General features: G+C 37.3%; 1 protein-coding gene across 3 annotated transcripts in view; it reads right to left on the bottom strand.

Moving 5' to 3' along the window:
• Positions 1-3,047: 3,047 nt before the first annotated feature.
• ASCC3 (activating signal cointegrator 1 complex subunit 3) overlaps positions 3,048-21,243 on the bottom strand; it is a 368,562-nt gene continuing 350,366 nt past the window's right edge. For 2 of the 3 annotated variants that reach the window (XM_043592007.1, XM_043592009.1), the window contains exons 38-43: positions 15,078-15,229; positions 14,675-14,710; positions 13,245-13,392; positions 8,829-9,038; positions 6,711-6,886; positions 3,048-6,629 (exon numbers count right to left, since the gene is read on the bottom strand). In XM_043592007.1, coding sequence (XP_043447942.1) covers positions 6,482-6,629; positions 6,711-6,886; positions 8,829-9,038; positions 13,245-13,392; positions 14,675-14,710; positions 15,078-15,229 — 870 coding nt within the window. In that variant the 3' untranslated portion in view covers positions 3,048-6,481. The remainder of the gene's footprint in view (positions 6,630-6,710; positions 6,887-8,828; positions 9,039-13,244; positions 13,393-14,674; positions 14,711-15,077; positions 15,230-21,243) is intronic. The other variant, XM_043592010.1, reaches the window with a different exon arrangement.

Raw genomic sequence — 21,243 nt, forward strand, 5'->3', positions numbered from 1 at the left:
ACTGCATAGTGCATTGTAAAATGTACAATGTAAAATGTACATACACATTTTGCTTATCCATTCATCTGTTCATGGACATATGGGTTGCTCATGTTTTAGCTGTGAATGATGCTGCTGTGGACATGGGCCCACAAATATTTCTTGGAGACTCTACTTTCAATTCTTTTGGGTATACACCCAGAAGTGGAATAGTGCATTGTCCTGAGCTTTTAGTAAACATTTTAAGTGTCATTTGGTTTTCTTGTAATTCTTCATCTTTGCTCCAAAATATCTGACTTTGTAAAAATAATACCCTTTTTAAATTGTGGTAAAAAAAAAAAACACAACACATAAATTTACCATCTTAACCATTTTTAAGCATACAGTTCAGGGGTATTAAATACATTCATACAGTTATGCAACCATCACCCCCATCCATCTCCTAAGTTTGTTTTATTTTATAAAACTGAAACTCTATACCTATTAACTCCTCACTACCCCGTTTCCCCAGCCCCTGGCTCTCACCACTGTGCTTTCTGTCTCTATAAATTTGACTACTCTAGGTACCTCATATAAGTGGATTCATACAGTATTTGTTTTGTGACTGTCTTATTTAACTTTGTATTATGTTCTCAAAGTTCATCCATGTTGTAACAGATGTCAGAATTTTCTCCCTTTTTAAGGCTGAATAAAATTTTGTTATATGTACATACACATTTTGCTTATCCATTCATCTGTTCATGGACATATGGGTTGCTCATGTTTTAGTCGTGAATGATGCTTCTATGGACATGGGCGCACAAATATTTCTTGGAGACCCTACTTTCAATTCTTTTGGGTATACACCCAGAAGTGGAATTCCTTGATCAAATGGTAATTCTATTTTTATTATTTTGAGGTGCTTCCATACCATTTTCCCACTATTTTACATTCCCACAAATACTGCATAAGGGTCCCAATTTCTCCACATCCTCACTAACGTTTGTTATTTTCTGTTATTTTATTCTAATTGGTGTGAGGTGGTATCTCGTGGTTTTGAGTTGCATTTCTCTAGTGATTAGTGATGTGGAGTATCTTTTCATGTGTTTATTGGCTACTTGTATATCTCTTTGAAGAAATGTTTGTTCCTTTGCCCACTTTTTGGATCAGGGTTTTGTTTTGTTTTGGTTGTTTTAGGAGTTCTCTATATTTTGTAGATATTGATCCCTTGCCAGATATATGGTTTGTAAATATTTTCTACCATCCTGTGGGTTGCCTTTTTATTCTGTTAATAGTGTCTTTCGATGCACAAGAATTTTTACTTTTCATGAAGTCCAATTTGTCTATTTTTTCTTTTGTTGCCTCTGCCTTTGGTGTCATATCCAAGAAATCATTGCCACATCCAATGCAAGACATTTGACTTTTAATTACAGTTGCCACTTCTCTTTCCCTCACTGTTCACCAGGGTGGAACAGATCTCATTTTTCTGTCTACTGAACTTATAAAACATGTATGTAATTACAGCTTGGGTGTACTTTCCATTTCCATTTTTCATTTTAACACCTCATCATTGTTACATTATCTTTATCTGATTTTATTAAAAACATTTTTGTTCTGAAGAATTTTCCCAGGTATTTTATTGCTGTAATTGGTATCATCTTCCTGAATCTCTTTTTAGCTGTTCTCTAGCATATTAAAGGGATGTATTTCTGTTCTGATTGCTGATTCATGGATTTGTTGGAATGCACAAGCAGATTGCATCTCTGTGAACAGTTAGTTATTTTAAATATGTCAGAATTGTCCCTAGAAGATTTCCTAAATAAAAGCTGATTCCAATCAATTTACTTAAATTCATTCTGAATTACCTCAGACTCTGTCTTTAACACATTCAATATTTATGCAATGCATCCTCATGAGTGTTTCAAATATATTGTTTGGGGATAGGATGAAGCATCCAAAAATAATTAACACAGTGGCAAAGATAACGAAATGACAAAACTGAAATAGAAGATGCAAATGACAACCATTTTTAGCACGAAAGGCAACAATCAATCGAGAGTAAATCTTTCTGGGCTGAAGAGCTGCATACAGCAGCAGGACCAATGCTTATGAGATGCAGCATTTTGTTAGATGGACAGGAGCCAGGATCATCATTGTGGTACATTATATGATCTGGGTACCGTTATGTTTCTATAATTGATTGGAATTGTCCACGGAGAATGTTCTTTGCTGCAATCCAAGGATTTCTTCAATGTTTCAGTTTCTCCAAAGGCCACTTGAAGGGTAATGTGTTTTTAGAGGAATGCATTTTTCTAAAGTATCAGAAAATAAGATTGAGGTTTTACTAAGATGTCCATATTATTCTGATGGCTCCTGCTAAAAACAGCACTATTGGAAGCCAGTGGCGTATTTTTTTCCTCTTATTTTTGGCTAGAATTAGGTTTCAGAAGTTGGATAAAATGGTGTAAAAATAGTTACTTCTGAAAGAAGAACCAAATATTTGCTTTTAAAGGGAAAGGGTTTAGGTTTTTACTGAATACACTCAAATTGATTTTCACGCTTTTACAAGCATGGGAGCAACACAACTCCCAGGGAGACTGGACAGAGTAGGTATTGCCTTGCAATGTTAGGAAAAGTACACAGATGCTATTAAGGAAGTTTTAGAACTTGCTTTAAAATGTCTTTCATTCTGGGTGCCACATACCTTGCATCCAAATACTTGGTGAAAGTGTGAGGAGCTCCCACACCATTGTTCTCAAAACCTGTTCTATTTCCAGAATAGTCCCTGTTTCTGCTGACTTGGACATCAGAAATGGCCCTTGGGAAGACTATGAAAGGGTGATGTTTATCCTCAGAAACCAGAAGGGGTAGAAATGAGGCAGTCGGACCTCTATTCCATTCGGTGGGGCCTCCATGTACCATTCACTACCCCACCAAAGCACATCCCCAGAAACTATTTTCAGAAAAGGCCCACTGTAGGAATCCTCATTCCCATGTACGCTGAGCTACAGCTGAAATTGCTCATGCATTTGTATTTGTGGAGGTGGAAATACTGTAGCACAAAGGAATGAAACACAAGTGAATCCCTCTCTGAGCACAAAGATTTTATTGTTTTTGGTGGGGGTAATAGCAATGGTGGGGTGGGCTCTTAGCCATAAAATTTATCCTGAGGATGAGTTTGTTTACAATTTATCACCTTAGGCTTTCATTTACCTTTTATTTACTCTTGACAGCTGTTTATCATTTTCTAAGCATTTTCATGTAAAAGATTCATTAAATGAAATTGACAAAACACTTGCTGTACCAGACACTGTGTATACAACAATGAATGAAGCTCACTGCCCTTATCACAATGGAGCCAAATACTATGAGAGGAAGTGCAGGCAGGTATCATCTCTGTTTTGTAGGTGACAAATGGAAACAGAAGAGTTGATGGAATACATTGTCCTAAATCTTCTAATATATGCTTGGATCACCAAACACAACACAGGGGCAAGGTAGTATTACAGAAACATAATTAAAACAACAATAACAACAACAACAAAAAACTCAAAACCAAAAACCAAAAAACCCAAACCACTTCTCTTGATACTGCAAGCCTAGCTTTTCTTTCCACTCCATACCTATTCCTTCTAGACCCTTGGTAAAACTGTGCTGTAATGGGAAATAGAGCATATTTTCTGATAATAGCCAGCTGAAGTAACACATGTAAAGATGCACATTCCTGATAGACCACCTATTTGTTTTGGTATTGTAACTGACAAGCTTATTTAAAAGCTTAATTGAAGTCACTGGCATTCTTTGTTAGAATGACTGTTAGACACCCTTTGTAGTATCAATTTCAGATTTTTGAAGAAGTATGCAATGATTTGTTTCCAGTGTGATCTGGAGTTTGGTGGAGAGACAACTATAATGTTGGAGTAGATAACGTTTGATTAATGAAGGTCTCTGACAGTAGCCTGCTTATTCATTATTTTATAATTGTGTTGTGAGAGTTTCCCCCCACCCCAATCCAAACTTCCTCTTCTGTACTTTACACCCATTTTATTTTTTTGCTGGTTCACCATGGTTAGTACTTTTTTTTTTTTTAATAACCCTTGCATCAATTTGACTAAAAAGCAGACACAAACCTAGACTTAAACATCCAAAAAAGATTTTTCCCTTTAGACCATTACTTTTAGAAAATATGCACCAATTCTGATGTGTTGCCATGAAGACCATTTTTGGAATCTCCCTTTTCTGATGGTCTTTGGTGTCAATTTACAAGCCATGAAAAAGGCAGTTTCATTTTTATGGCAGTCAGCATTACTCAGTGTTAGCCTTTTCATTTGCAGGAATTATGTGGTTATTTCAGAAGCTCCATTCCCTCCTGAAAAGTGGGCACTTTTGAGGCCATTTGGAAATATGGGCCTGATTGGCTGTAGGGAGTTTGAGAACTGGCTCCAGATTAGTCCTCCACATCCTGCAAAATGCAGTCTTCTGATTCCAAGGTGGAAACCTCGAGAATAAAATTCATCTTAGATCAGTCCTGCAACCCTCAAATCATTAAAAACTGCTTCCAATATGACTTGGAATCAAAGGGTGCAGTCATTCAAAGTAACTGTATTTGTTTTCAATGGACAGGCATGGTATCTATGTAGTTTAAGAAGTCCAAATAAAAGATAACAAGTAAGTGAACAAGGGTTTGGAGATTCAAATAATTTTTAATGACAGGGAGGTGCTGTGATTCTGCTCAACCAAAGATGGATTACAGTCCATCATCTTTTCCAGGATGTCTCTGTAATGAACTGGTTAATATTAATTTACAGATATAGCGTTACTCATGAAACTTTAAAAATATTTTCTGAATTACAGGCCAAATGAAGAGTAACAAGAAAAACGTAAGCATCCACTCAGATGTGGCTGGCTGTGTGTGCTTGACCTTGGGTAAGACTGGAAGCAACCTCTGTAGTACTCCAAGATCTCTCAAACTGACATGCAAAAGACTTGGGTAGAAGTTTCAAGCGAGGTAGAATCCCTGAAATCTCATTCAAAGGCCTCAAATTGGAAGAATTTTATTTTCCAGGAGTAGTATAGAATCCTTATGATGGAAAGTGAAAGGGCTGAGGCTGAAATTATGGGAGTAACTTTCTAGACCCTGCAACCATTCTCCATCACTTAAAATCGACAACCTGGAATCAATAATCATTCTTAGAATTTTGAGGACCTTAAAATGATCTAAGTAGAACTCATTAAACCAAAAATTTTTATCTCCTTGTTTTGCTTAGATTTAGAATTTAGATTTCTGAAAGAAGAAAAAGAAAGCTAATATAAGGGCTCAGTACATATCTTAGAAGCCAAGTTCTTTTATACTTAGTAATAATCAAAAAATTTAAAACTTACTTCAGATTTTTCTTTTTAAAAAATTAAGGTCATGAAATAATTTTTACCTACTCATTTTGGATTATTTCTGAAAGAGAGAAGGCTCAGAGTTATTATCAGTTCATATTCTTCAAGCATATAGAGTTCCTGTTTAGGGCTACTTTCACTGTGAATAGTCAGCCGTAGTGATGGAAGACAGACAGACACCTGGTAAGAGAAGACAATAAAACCTCAGGCTGAAAAGGCTTTATGATAATTTGAAGTTTTACAATAACTGTAGTACCCAAGATCCATGTTACATAACAATATTTCATTCTTCTTTTCCATAAATAATAAGTCATCATGATAATAAAACTACGTGGTCTCTCCATGTTATAACACAAGTTACACTGTACTTCTCACCTTGTATAAATAAATATCAGAAAGAGTATGGAAGGAAAGTCTTGAAGCAGAGGTAATGAAGAGTGGGGGGGAACAAATGGGAAGGAAGCAGGCGAGATAATTGAGTCAGCTTGTCTTGAAGTGGCACTCTAAATATTTTATTTCCACCAGTTATAGTACCCACATTTTCTAAGATCAGTATATTTTGCTTTCCTTATCATCATTGGGCTCTGCAATATAATTTTACATCATATATTATTAACATTTTTGACTATAAGAAATTCTTGAAACTCCATGTGATCAAAGTATAAATTTTGCTAACAACCCATATTATATGTCTCCATACAGATTTGTCTTATGTATTTTATGCTGAAGGGCTAGAAATCTGTTACAACAAATCCTAACACTGTCATGTCTCAGTGTAGTTTTCCTTAGAAAATAAGAAACCAACATTCCTGTAAACATTACACCGTGAGATGTAAGATTTGATGGATAATTCCTAAATATCATCTCAATATACACAAAAGGTTTTCCTACACGTGTGTTCATTTTACATATCAAGAAACTCACGAAGACAACATTTTGAAAGGCAACATTTGTTAAAAGGCCACCGCAGCTGACTTTGTGTTGCTGGAGTCAATACTGCAGCCACCGTCAATTTCCTGGGTGTCTTGAGGTTAGAAGTTGATTCCACCAAGGCAAACATCAAGCAATTCGACTTTGTCTAGATGAACAGGCAGACTTCTTAACCAATTCTCTCAAATGGACTGTTCGGGTCAGGTTACTTCACTTTCAGGTCAATCAAGGCATCAGAGACCTCCTCATTGACCTGGGCAGAAATACTCGCTGGTGTGACATTGAGATGAATGTCATACTGCTGGTCCAGGCCAAGGTAGCAGTCGCTCATGAGATACAGTGTGTAGATATACCTAAGTTTAAAAACAGAATGAAATGTAAAACAACAGTCATATTTAATTCTTTCAGAACTTGGGTGGTGAGACCCTGCTTACCTTCCAGGTAGTTCCGGAGTATAAAAAGAAATGGAAACAACGTGATGGTTTCGAACATATCCCACTCTTTTCAAAGCAATAAGTTCTCTCTTATCCACTTCTCCTAATATCAAAAACCATCCTTCATCTTTCAATTTGGGAAATCGGGGGGTAACTGCGTGGCTGTCTTGCTTTCCCTATAAACCAGAAAAAAAAAGAGGTAAGACATTAATAATGTTTAGACTTTCTATGCCCTTCGGTTGTGGTTAAAAGGCTAGGTTGTTTTCCTTGAAGGCCATAAATCGACGCAGTTCAGTGTTATCTATCTGGGATGTTTCAAATTTTATTGTTTGGTGTTTTTGATATGCTATCACCTGCCATTTTTCAGGATTCTCAAAGCACATTATAGACACTACTTTGTGGCTATAATCACCAGCATATTTGGCTCAGTTAGAATAGAAAGCCCTGAATCTTAATATCAAATTAGTAAATTCTCCCATCATTCTTATAAATGATATTAGTACCCTATTTGAAGATGGACGAATTGAGATACAATACTGTTAACCAAATCTTCCAAAGTTTTATTCACAAGAAACTGATACCTAGGGGAAAAAAGACAATCAAGACTAGACCTTGGACCTCAAGATAGTAAGCACTATATCATATAAATACCTTCCCTCAACCCAAGAATCAAACTCACATAAAAAAACATATATTCTAATATGGCAATATTAAAAAATCATTTCTGTGAGGAATGGGAAATTGTAAGCCAAGTGATTTGTAAAATGCATTAATCACCACAATCCAAGATCAGATATCACCATAATGGCAGCACTTGAAGTCTTTACTTTAGATCGATTTTAACAAATACAAGATTTTAGTGATTCTTTAAGACACTGGCATTATGGCATAAAATGTACTGATAATGACATGCTTTCAATCAGACATCATTAAATATTCTAGAGGGAGATGTTGCACTTAAGACATTTTAAAAGAGAAGTCTGAGAGCAATGCATTTTTACAGCATTTAGAAACAAAACTGAGAGTTTTTCTAGCATGATTAAGGCATGATTAAATTTTTAAGTAGTAATACTAAGGTAGAAAAATTGTAGTTTTCCCCCATGATTTTATCTGTATGATTACTACCATATTTTTTTGTAAGTGGGATACATTAGGTCTTCTAAAAATGCTCATATTAGAGCCTCTACACTGCCAGAGGCCAATCGGCTCGAACTTACACTGACTGATTTTTAGCATTAGAAATTAAGTGAGATGGGACCTGAAAGCACAGCACTAAAAAGATGTAACAACAGAAAGCTACTTGCCATTCTGTGTTTGAAAGAGAGTGGACTGTACTCACGAACAACCACTTCATTCCTGAGGGCTTATTTTAGATTTGGCACTGGGTGAAACAGAAGACAAATCCTTTCTTATTTCAATTATGGTACTAAAAACCAATCTGCCTACATGCTGTAGAGGCCCCAATATTTAATATTTGTGTCATAGGTAACAGAAAAAAGCACAGTAATTGGAAATGAACACACTTTAAATTTTTGACCTGTATGGGCATTGACAACACTCTCTCACAGGTATTATGGTGAAGGAAACAAGCAGATGTGGCATCTGAGGTGCAGAAAAGCTTAGTGTTTTACTCAAAGTCACAGAGCTAAGTGGTAAAACTTTGCTCCCATGCAGCCAAATGCGGTCCCTACATATCAAAGTGCCCCAGGGCAGTGCTTCCCAAACCTTCAAGTCCTTAAAAATCATTTGGGGTGCTGGGTAAAGGTACAGATTTTGAGACCTCTCCCCCTGAGATTCTGATGCAGTCACTCTGCTAAGTACGGCCAGGGAATCTGCACTCCAAAAGGCATTGCAGGGAATTCTGCCGGACTGAGTACATAGACCATATGATAGCAGTACGTCACGCAATGTATTATGTAAGGTGGATATTCTGGGGCTGAAAAATGGCACATGGGGAGAAATGATTGATTTCAGAAGACTGACTCTTGCCGCTTAAGGCCAGTTGAGAAAGCAGGATTCATGAATGACACGGACACATTAGTAATATAAAAGATATGTGTGGTGGCGCATGCCCGTGTCTGGTGTGAAGCATTTGAGAATGGAAACCAAACACTATACCTTGTGGAACCCAAAGTGGACTCTCTGCAAGCTGACTTGAAGCACATACTCTTGATCAGCATGCAATTTGATCCACCTGTTGTCATTTCGTTTGTCTGAAGTCAGAGTTGTGATAGAAAGTTCACCATGTCCTTCCACTGAGTCATCCCACCAGCCTTTAACACTTAGGCCAACATCTATCACCGGCAAGTGGGATAAGAAATTCCATGCCTGAATAAAAAAAGAGGAAAAGATAATAAAGGGATGGTTGATGTCAAATGCACTGATCAAGTAAGAAATAGTGTGCTTTGAAAAAAATCAACCTTTTTTTTTTAAATGAAATTTATTGTCAAATTGGTTTCCATACGACACCCAGTGCTCATTCCAACAGGTGCCCTTAATGCTCACCACCCACTTTCCCCTCCCTCCCACCCCCCATCAACCCTCAGTTTATTCTCAGTTTTTAAGAGTCTCTTAAGATTTGGCTCCCTCCCTCTCTAACTTTTTTTTTTCCTTCCCCTCCCCCATGGTCTTCTGTTTTGACATTAATTCTAGATTCAATGCAGTTGTGAGAATTAACACAGAGAGATCCTGTGCACCAATTTGCCAGTTTCCTCCAATGGTAGCATTTTTCAAAACTAAAGTACAATATTAATACAGGATATTGACATGATATAATCCACAGCTCTTGTTCAGATTTCCCAGTTTTTCTTGAACTCATTTGTATGTGTGTCAAACTAGTGTGCTTTTGCTCTTTGTAGTTTAAAGTCTTTATTATTATTTTTTTAACGTTTATTTATTTATTTGAGAGAGAGAGAGAGAGAGAGAAGAACAAGCAGGGGTGTGGGGTAGAGAGAGAGAATTCCAAGTAGGCACCCCGGTGTCAGTGCAGAGCCTGACGCGGGGCTCTATCTCATGAAACATGAGACCATGACCTGAGCCGAAATCAAGAGTTGGACACTTAACCAACTGAGCCACCCAAGTGCCCCTGAAGTCTTTTTATTTTTTTTTTTAATTTTTTTTCAACGTTTTTATTTATTTTTGGGACAGAGAGAGACAGAGCATGAACGGGGGAGGGTCAGAGAGAGAGGGAGACACAGAATCGGAAACAGGCTCCAGGCTCCGAGCCATCAGCCCAGAGCCCGACGCGGGGCTCGAACTCACGGACCGCGAGATCGTGACCTGGCTGAAGTCGGACGCTTAACCGACTGCGCCACCCAGGCGCCCCCCTGAAGTCTTTTTAAAGGCAACTAAAAAAGTATTAATCATTAGCTACACTGTGACTCCTTCACTGTAAATCCCTCCTAGATATTGAGTGGCTATGGTCTATATTAAACAATAAGTCTAAAAATGCTTGTTTTTAAACTTGTTTGTTTTAGAGAAGCATCGGATCTAATATTTACATGACTTCTAAGGCAGAGAGCATTACTTGGGGATATAAAGGCAACCTGAAAAAAAAAAAAACCGCTGTGATGCAATTGTTGATGTCACTCAGCATCATTCATTGACTATTGTACAAAAATTTTTTTGTCCATATTCCAAATTTATTCTGAAAGGAAAACATTCCTATATGTCTGTATATCATAAAGAACCCTGTAAGTCTAGGGTCCTTCTGGAAATAAGTATGTATTTTTGGCATTATATTGAGAATACCAATTAAAATGATGCATTTTAAAGGGATATAAAATATCTTACTGATTTCATTCTTGCTCTTTAAACGGAAAGATATTTTGAGAAATCAGTACGCATATATCAAGTGACATCTTTATTGAATGAATGAGTGAATTCCTAAGTCTACAGAAAGGATGTAACAAAATAAACTTAATGTTGTCATGTTACCTATTGTCATATTTTTCTAATATTTATAACTATGTGGCAATATCACTATCAGTCAAGAAACTTCTCAATATATTGGTTGTTTTAATCAGTTACTAATCAGTTACCTTTTAAGTTAGTTTTTAAGAGTACTTTAATTTTGGTTTTTCTTTAATTTCTTAAATATATACCATAGATTTCCTTATAGGCTTTGATTTTCTGTTTGCTAAGACTTTTAGTGCTGCCGAGTACACCTAATTGAAATGAAGTAGCCCTTGTGAATCAAACTACCCCTTAGGAATTCAAAAAATGTAAATCCAATGCAAATTTTCAATCCAAATACAATCCTATAACTTGTCTTGTGAATCTGAAATGATGTCTGGAATAGATCTTGAAATAGTCAAGGTACAGAATGGTCTACACTGTGCTTCATTCAAGGTAACAGATGGCCCTATCCCCTCCTAGAGCCAACAGTCATTGAGTATAGAAGCTATACCACTTGATGTTCTAAGACTGGCCAGAGTGGAAAAGTGATCAAGGGGACACTTAATACACAATTTCTGTAAAGCATTTAAGTTTGTGAGACAACACAAACAACAATTACTACAGGAAGCAAGACTTCATGTTTCTTTACTCGTACTATTAAATTAGTTACCAAGAGGTGTTCCCAGTTATTAGCAACTCATTGGGATTTTACTTTATAAAGCCCCCAAAAGTCAAATCTGGTTTTCATATATATGTAATCTTTCAGTAGTGCTTAAATATTTTTTTTTTCATCGTTGGTGTGTACACACATACTTGTTGGGTGTGTGTATGTATACACACACATATATACAAAAAAACATAAGCTATTTTTAAAGAAATTGCTAAGACATTTCAATACCAGCCAAACATATTTATCTGAGGATTAATCTTCATCTATTGAATCAGGCAAGAGCATTGCCATGCATACAATTATTTAATTAGCAGCCAAATCCTCTGCCAGTCAGCAGCCGTTCCAGGCATACTGATGGGGTAGAAGATGCAAATCTCACAGTCGTACTGCTTTTTCTCATTACTACTGCAATTAGCACTTAAATTGATGCTTTAAACATACTAATTTCTGGAATAATTCAGGATTTGTATGTTACCTGGGATCGCCTCACTGCAGAGCCGACACCAGATTGCTCTGCAAATTGAAGCACTTTTGAGCCAAATAACCATCATCATATCAGACTGAGCCAATTTGCATTTGGTTTTAAAGATAACAGAATGGCAATTTATGCAAATAAATTAAGTAAGTTTACTTCTGAGTTCTCCCTGAACTAATTATAACAATGTTCTAATTTTTCATCACATCTAAAACTTGGCTTGAAATCAATGTATGTTAGGTTAGAAATCTGTTGTTGCTAACAGAAGCCTTGTTTTGATTTCAATATATTGTTTTTATTCATAATTTTGATGGTAATTTAGTTAGAAAGGTAGGCACTTATTATGAAAATTTAGGTTGTTTTTTTGTGCCAATTTGGAGTTCAACAGAAATTGAACAATCAGACTTCACTGCCTGTTACACTTTTTCTAAGTCTTGCTCAAAACTAAGTTCCACTGGAAAAAAAGAATGACATGGTTTAGAAGTTTCTTTATCTTAATACTTGCATTTGCAAGTCAGTATGTTAATTATGTTATAAATCCTGAATGTTTGACATGTTTAGGCTAAAACTGCTTAAGACTTAAAAGTCTATATATGCCAAATACTTCTGGCATCACTCATTCATATTTTTGGCCATTCCAAAGACTAGGTTTAGAGAGATGACCTATGTTGTCTTTTACAACACACATTTAGCTCTCTATCTAAGTTATGTGGTAGACAAAAAAGGGGTTTCTTAGAGAAATACTTTAGAACCTAGGAACAATAAGCAATTAAAATAAAGGGGGAGGGCATAAAAAAGTAACTGAGGGAATTGCATGAAAATCTACTCAACTGAAATTTATACCCAAGTGGGTAATATAGCCTAGTGATGGACAAGCTACTGTAGTCCTTTCTAAACTGGTTTAATACATTAATCAGTATTAATACATTAATACTTTAATACACAATCAACTTTGAATAATGCCAATGCTACTAATTATTGTCACTGTAACTATTTTTAATATTATTGAGCTCTATTCTATTTTAGAAACTACATAACTACATTTTGTTTTTAAAATTTTTATTTTTGTTTTAGAGAGAGAGTGTGCACATGTGCTTCCGCATGTGTGAGCGGGGGAGGGGCAGAGGGAGGAGGAGAGAGAATCTCAGGCAGGCTCCATGCTCAGTGTGGAGCCCAGTGTGGGACTCGATCCCACAACCCTCTCAGATCATGACCTGAGCTGAAATCAAGAGTTGGACATTCAACTGACTGAGCCATCCAGGCGCCTCATGGAACTACATAAAGCAATTTATATAATAACATCCTGCTTAATTTTCACAAAACTTCATGAGACAGGTATGATGTTTTCATGTTCATAATCATGGCATATGGTAGACAGAATTTAAACCCAGATGAATCAGACTCCAAAACCAATGCTTTAGGTTAGAAAACTCTAGGTACAATTTCCCAGACAGAATAAGGAAGATTTGAAACACAGAAACAATGATCTTACCTGCTTCATTTTTACAGCTGTTAGCTCATTTTCCATCATCGAGCTGAATACATGGTCCTTCCCTCCACAGGCATGGAGCAATTCAGGAAGGCACTCGATGAAGCCATGGCACCCAGTACGTCCGCCTTTTGTGCCTGTGCTCCATTTCCTGAAAAATAATATCAACACTAACTAATTCTTTCCTAGAATAAATGAGAATTCCTGACAATGATGGTTTACCTGATAACAACAGTTTTTTAAAATTAAGATTACTATACAACTTTTTAAAGGCTATAATCATTATGTTTCAAAATCAGCCAGCATTCTCTAAGATATTAATCCAAGGCAGTCTGGCTATTATGACATAAGATGTGTAAATCAAATGTGAGCTCAGTAACTACTTAGGGTTTACGGGTAAGGGGTGAATTTCTATAGGAAGGCACTAATGTATACCAGTGCTTCCTGTGGATAAAGCACTGAATTGAAGCCCTGATATTTTTTTTAAAGGATGCGGGCAAATGTCTCTAATATAATTACTTGAATAAAGTTTTCATCTTAAGTTGTTGGGAACCTACAATGAAAAGTACATTTGGGAATCTTTGAGATTTATGGCACAGAAACACAGTCCACCTAAATCTTACTATCTTGTTTATACAACAAGAAGAAAAATATGATTAAAATTATATTAATAGAGCTTTTTCAGGATGACAGCAAAGAGCTGGATGAAATCTCCTAGACCCCAAGCAGCTTTCCATAACAGCCCTGCGTGCTGTGTCATAGTAGTACTCTTATGTACCTACTTTACTGTTGAAACCCAACTCCCGTAACGCTTAGTACTGTCTTGGAAGGGTTCCTGAAACTGAGCTGCAGACATGAGGTATCTGCTTTTCTCCTCATGCCACCTGCTGCTGGTATGGCTCACTCTCTGAATATGCCTTTTAGTTTCCAGGACATCCCATGCTGGGGACTCAAGCACCATGGAAATAATTGCCTTGGCACCCAGTACACTTGAGGCCAACTCAGGGACTTTCCCTGGAGACCCCCATGTGTGTGTGAGGTTCTGGTTGGCCTCTGTGTCTAGATGCCTCAAATGAGTGCACGCCATAGTCTAGCTGACAGGCAGCAAGTACATGATGGCAGCCTACAGCCAGACTGCTTTCTTCTGTTTTTCAGTCTACATGACTGTAAACCAACATTTTAGCTGCAAAGTATTTCTCAACTGATGTGAAATGCTAGTGTGAAAGAAACACTTTTATTTAAATACTGCCAATCTTGCTTACAAGATGTACCGCTCTTTTTTTTTTTTTTTGCTAGAATTTTTGCAGCTATGTACACAGGACCTACAGGTTAAATAGTTGGATGATAATATAACTCTTAAATATAGGTTATATCTTGAGCTGCTAGTATATACAACTACCCAGTTTTGGACATTTTGCGGATGTATGATTTACCTTTGACAATGGATTTCCAGATCCCTCAAATCTATTCTGCAATTAGAGAAATTGGTAATTCATTTTGGTTTCGATTACACAGCACTTTCATAACATCTTTTAAAATGAAGGCTGATATTGTAAAGGAATAAATGCAGTTAAAATGGACATGTAGGTAATGCTGTAAATAGAAAACAATGTAATAGAAGGCTAAAATGAATTGTGATTCAGCTTGTGGTAGATGACCAAATCCCAACTGAGAAGCTTATATCACTAGCTCATGTCTCCCTCTGGGAGACAGGCATTTTCACTGTAAAGAACCAATATCTCAAGCATAGCATAAAATTTAAGCGATCACACATGTAAAGAAAATATTATTTTTGAAATAAAAAAAACCAGTCACATTGAAAATTAAAACAATTACCTGAAAATGTGAAGATGGTGGTGTTCTATGTTTGGTACTGAAAGAAGAGAAGAGTCTTTTAACCACCGACCCTGGATCACCATCTGAACCAGATTGGTGATATTCAGGGCAGTCACCAGCCAGCCCTGGTTTGCAGCCACATCCAACATTGCCTGAACAGGGGGAAAAATGCACATATTACAAGAATACCATGGCCCTTGCCCTCTCCATTGGGGATCTAATGTTAACCTTAACAAAAAGCAAACGAACATAAAATGAGCATGATACCTCTAAATTACTATTAACCAAAATAGAAACCAGAAAGTAAACCACAGTTGGATTGGTAGGAACAACCCCCAAACTCTCATAGCACTTGTACACCACTTCCTGTAAAGTGCCAAATATTTAGCTGTTTGTAGGGTAGCACATAGAGCCAGGAAATACTGGTACCCAGCAATAAAACAGAGAAAAACTCAATCTACTTTAAGAACAAATACCTATATAATTCACTGTATCAAGAGCACTGGAAGCCGGATTTAAAGAGTGAATCTCTGGAAGTCTTTTCCAAAGTTAGTATCAGTAATAGTAAGGCAATAGGTTTTTTGCCAGAAATTTATTTTCTCCAAAAAGTGGACTAAAGACAGAGCCTCGGTTTTCAATGAAAATAATATACTACACACTTACAAATAGGGCGACTGCCAGTGGTACAAGTGGAAGGATGAGAAACTATTCATATTAGCCTATACATTTAATCTACTGTTTTATGGACAAACAAACGGCTGCATTTGCTTAAGGCAAAACTAAACAGTGAAATCTTATTTAAACAAAGGAGAAGTTTACACAGGCAAAGCTATTTCAATTAAATTAGATTCTGGAGAATGCTGACTTAAAGACACATAAGTTAATATCATGATCTGAGGCAGCTACTTTATACAGTTTTAGGAGTGTACTCTCTTGTTTTTGGGAAATGAAGACATAAAGCTAAGAGAAATGAGATGTAGTAAATGCTTAAAATGATAGTTTCATGGTAAAGAGTTCACCAACAATAAAATATTTATGAAAATGTTGTAAAAACCTATTAGAATATTTTTGGAAATAATTTTTTAAGGTTTATTTATCTTGAGAGAGAGAGAGAGAGAGAGAGAGAGAGAGAGAGAGAGAGAATGAATGAGAATGAATATATATCCCAAGCAGGCTCTGTGCAGAGCCTGACGCGTGGCTTGATCTAATGAATAGTGAGATCATGATCTGAGTAGAAATCAAGAGTTGGATGCCTAACTGACTGAGCCACTCAGGCACTCCTGGAAATAATTTTTAAGGCATATTATGCTACTAAAACTAATTTGCCATATTACTTAATACTACCGAGGCAGACACATTTTTCTTCTAAGTTTTGAATTTCCTATTCTGTGTTTTCTAGTTTAAGAAAGAGTACAATAGTTTAAAAAACATCTGGCTAAACCAGTCTGCTGTCTTTTTAAACACACTACAAGGTCGGGGCGCCTGGGTGGCGCAGTCGTTTAAGAGTCCGACTTCAGCACAGGTCACGATCTTGCGGTCCGTGAGTTCGAGCCCCGCGTCAGGCTCTGGGCTGATGGCTCGGAGCCTGGAGCCTGCTTCCGATTCTGTGTCTCCTTCTCTCTCTGCCCCTCCCCCCTTCATGCTCTGTGTCTCTCTGTCTCAATAATAAATAAACGTTAAAAAAAATTAAAAAAAAATAAAATAAACAGGGGTGCCTGGGTGGCGCAGTCAGTTAAGCGTCCGACTTCAGCCAGGTCACGATCTCACAGTCCATGAGTTCGAGCCCCGCGTCAGGCTCTGGGGTGATGGCTCAGAGCCTGGAGCCTGTTTCCGATTCTGTGTCTCCCTCTCTCTCTGCCCCTCCCCCGTTCATGCTCTGTCTCTCTCTGTCCCCAAAATAAATAAACGTTGAAAAAAAAATTAAAAAAAAAATAAACACATTACAAGGAAATGGGTCAACATTTCTGGATATCATGGTTACTATGATGAAATGGTCAAATGGGGTTTTAGCACCCATGAGTCCTCTATATATGAAAAAGCCTCATACTAATGCAATACATACATTTATATGTACGTATATGTGTATATCAATGTGTATACTTGTATGAATGTACATGTTTATCAATCTAGGGAAAATTGGCTTGCATTCTTCCCGTTTCTCTGCACAGTTGATTAAAATACTCTGTTTTTCTTTGAAGCGTATGAGACAAAAAGATCATGAGGAACACTGTACTCAGACCAAAGGGGGAAAAAAAACCCCAGCATTAGTTCACAACTCACAACTCTTGAGTTATGTAAGGGAATCGAAAAGAAAAAAGAAATGAATAATTATACCTAATGCAGATCATGATGGTGTTAGAAGTTGTAATGTGGGTAACTATGGCGATTTTACATTATAACTTGACTGGAAATAAATTCCAGACCAAAAGCTCACATACATGAAGAGCTCGATGGATGGACCATATGTTTTTAACTTTGAAGTTTTCATGATGAAGTTGAAAGATTTCATAAAATTTATGAGCATTCCCCACAATTTTTCATTGTATGATCCAGATGTGAAAATGTAAAAAATCATGCAAAGTGATTGCTTACATGAAGTAAATGAAAAGCCGTGTCATGAATTGAAAACTATTATTTCTCTTGTTTTAATTTAGAGAAAAGGCAGGTAGGGAGATCAAGAATCTGGGATAAAAAAAGGTTTTGCAACCACCCAAATGTGGTGAGCCAAGTGTTGCTCTCTGCTCAATCACTCTTGAGTTGGGCCTGTTTTCTCTGTACCCCTCACCCCCCACCTCTACCACTGCCTTAGTGTAGGCCTTTATCACCTCTTACCTGGAATATTAATAACTACCCCTTTATTCTCATCTCATATAATTTTTCTTCAATCCATGTTTTATATGGTTACCAAAGCAAATTATCACAGAGATGACACTGATCGTGTCATTTGTCTGCTTACATTTCTTTGATGGCTTCTCATGGTGTAGAGGACAATGCTAGCTAGCACTTCTCTGCATGATAGTTCTGGTCTGTGATCTAGCCCGTCCTGGCTTATCATTCTGGCCCCTTTCTGTACTCCTAAAATAGCAATACTAAACTACTGCTATTTTCCCACTTTTGTCCTTGCTCTTAATGTTCTCTTTCTGCAAATCCTGCTCTGTTTACCCGGGAAATTCTGATTCAACCCTTCAAGTTTAGCTCAAATGCTACTTCTTTTTTTAATGTTTATTTTTTTTTGAGAGAGAGAGAGGGAGAGAGAGGGAGAGGGAGAGGGAGAGGGAGAGGGAGAGAGAGAGAGAGAGAGAGAGAGAGAGAGAGAGAGAGGGAAAGCACAAGAGAGGGAGGCACAGAGAGAGAGGGAGGCACAGAATCTGAAGCAGGCTCCAGGCTCCAAGCTGTGAGCACAGAGCCCACTGAGGACGCAGGGCTCAAATGCACAAACTGTGAGGTCATGACCTGAGCCAAAGTCGGACGCTTAACTGACTGAGCCTCCCAGGTGCCCCTCAAATGCTACTTCTTACTGTGAAGTCTCCCTGATTCTTCCAGATGGATGGTAGGTATTTCTTTTTCTGTGCATCTGCTGCTCTGGACACATGCCACCATTACCCTATTGTGATTCTTTGTTTACATATCTGCCCTTTAAACTATAGATTTCTTGGCATCAAGAATTTAGAAATATTCTGTTAACTCTAGCCCAGTGCACTCACAGAGTATTGTGTGTGTGTGTGTAAGAATATTGGTAAAAAACCCAATTACAATGATTATAACAACTTCTGCCTAAATTATTGCAAACTTGCTGAAGGCAGTGCAGTGTAGGAAAAATATTACAAGCTTCGGTGTCAGATAGACATAGATTTGAATCCTAATTTTGTTCCAATTTCAAGGTGTTATTACATGTCCTTATAGGGGAACTATATAGGTACAATGAGGTAATGTACTAAATAAGGTATCTAATATACTGCCTGGAACACAGATCTCAACAAACAGGGGCCTATTTCTAAAGTTTTTCCATGATAAAATGAAAAGAACACTCTAAAATAGTCCATTTTTTCTAACAAGGATTTCCTTTGGGCCTTTTGGCGTGAATTTCTGCATCGAGAAGTATAGGGCCGTGAGGCCCAGAGCATGCAAGGTCAGGAGCAGATGCATGGAATGGGCAAAACAGTTCATCAGGGGAGGTGCCAATTATGAGATAGTCAGGGAACAAGGCTAATGACAGTCCCTGAGGCTCCGGCCAAACTGGTGGATGTGGGCTTGGTTCTCAGTTTGAGTGGGCAAGCCCTGGGTACTGTTCAGAGGTATACCCCTAAAGAAGCTAAGGCCAGGGGATGGTCCAGGTAAATGGACTTGAGGGTCCTAGTAACTTGTAGTGATGTATCTCCGCATGACTGAGCCTACGATGGATTCCCTGTGTCTCATGGTCCTTTGTAGCAGTCCTCCTGACAGATAAAACCTAGTAGGTATGCTCCTTCCCAGAGTGGGACTGAATTTGGTAACAGCTGGAGATCACGGCTCAGTTCCCCAACTCATCTCAAAGTCCCTTACAGAGATCTAATACCAAACAACAAAGGTGGTTTTAGTACACTGAGGAGATATAACTCTGTGGATATTTTTTACCAGCTTAGCAGTAATATTAGGCAAATACTTAATCCCCCTTTATCTCTCATCCACTTTCTACTTAGCATGCTACCTACTACAGGGCAAAACTAGGATAATTCTAAGTGTAGGGGAAAATGGATGGGGGCTGACTCTGTGTATGAGACTTTCTCCTCCTAAGTTGGAATGAACTTCAATTGATTGTTGATTGAGAACTCTTTGTCATTTCCAGCTGTGACAAAATGGAAATATAATTTCTAGCACTGTATTCATTTATAAAATTATACTACTATTAAAATCTTGTCATAATTAATAGAAACAGTGGAGCTGTCATTTATTCATAGGAGACCAGGGGTTTTAACCGAGGTGCCACTATGGAGCCAGAAAAGTCCAGGTAAAAACTAAGGAACTTCTGCAGTATGTGGCTTTATGCCAAGGTAAACCACCACCACCACAAACTACAAAAATCAACCCCACCCCTCACTCCCATAAACAACGACAAGTTTAGAAAATGGACACTCTCTGGAAGGAAATTTTTTAGACTCTTGGAGTCCTGGAGCCAAAGGCATGCTTTATGACTTGAATACAACTCATGTCCTGAACATTTATTTTGAATCAATTTCAAGAATTCCCTAAGCATATATCAGACTTGGTCTTGGCATTTAAATTCAACCACATTTTCACAGTGGTGTTACTACTTCTGCAAAGGACAGATTTGTCCAAATCTAGAGATATTTTTCATACCTTCTGCTATCATAGATTATATTTAACAATGCAAGCTTGACAACATGTCTCTCCATATATCAAATAAAATTTCATTCAATCATTAAAAGTCCTAAAGAGTGAATTATATTATTCAAGTCAACCTGGATAGACTGTATGTGTATATGGTGTCGGGAAAATACTTGCATAATAGTGCAGAGACTATAAAACACTTTTGTAAATAGCTCACCTTTGATTGTTAATGATACCAAGTGTGAGGCAGGGATTAGTAATCATTCTCCTTTCACAGAGAAACTGAAGCTCGTGAGTTCAGTGACCATGCAATCACACCACTCAAAAGTGAAATTAAGACTTGATCTTGGTTTGCCAATCAATTACCTGGGTGCATTACACTATATTTTATTACCTTTGAATGATTTACATTTACCTTGGCTTTTTTTAAATTTTATTTTAAGTAGGCTTCACACCCAACCTGAGACTTGAACTCATGACCCTGAGATTAAGAGTCTCATTCATGCTCTACCGACTGTGCCAGCCAGGTGCCCCTACCCTGTATTATTTCAAGAAGAATTTAAAGTGGTTTACATGTGTCCTTTCCCCCCCTACATAATGGAAAAATAGAAACTCCAGACAAATTAGGAGTTTGATCAATTATTGTCTCTGAACGAATTTTATCAACACAATTTTTGAAAAAGTAATTTTCGAATACATTTGAATCCATAATTTCATTATAAGTACATCTTAATATTTGATATACACGTATTATGTATCATTTGGAATCCAACTGAATTCTGGATTTAAATGGTTCAAGGGTAACACAGGAACTTTGAGTACTGTGACCGAATTAAGT

Source organism: Prionailurus bengalensis, chromosome B2, assembly GCF_016509475.1.
Source record: "Prionailurus bengalensis isolate Pbe53 chromosome B2, Fcat_Pben_1.1_paternal_pri, whole genome shotgun sequence".
Lineage (NCBI taxonomy): Eukaryota > Metazoa > Chordata > Mammalia > Carnivora > Felidae > Prionailurus > Prionailurus bengalensis.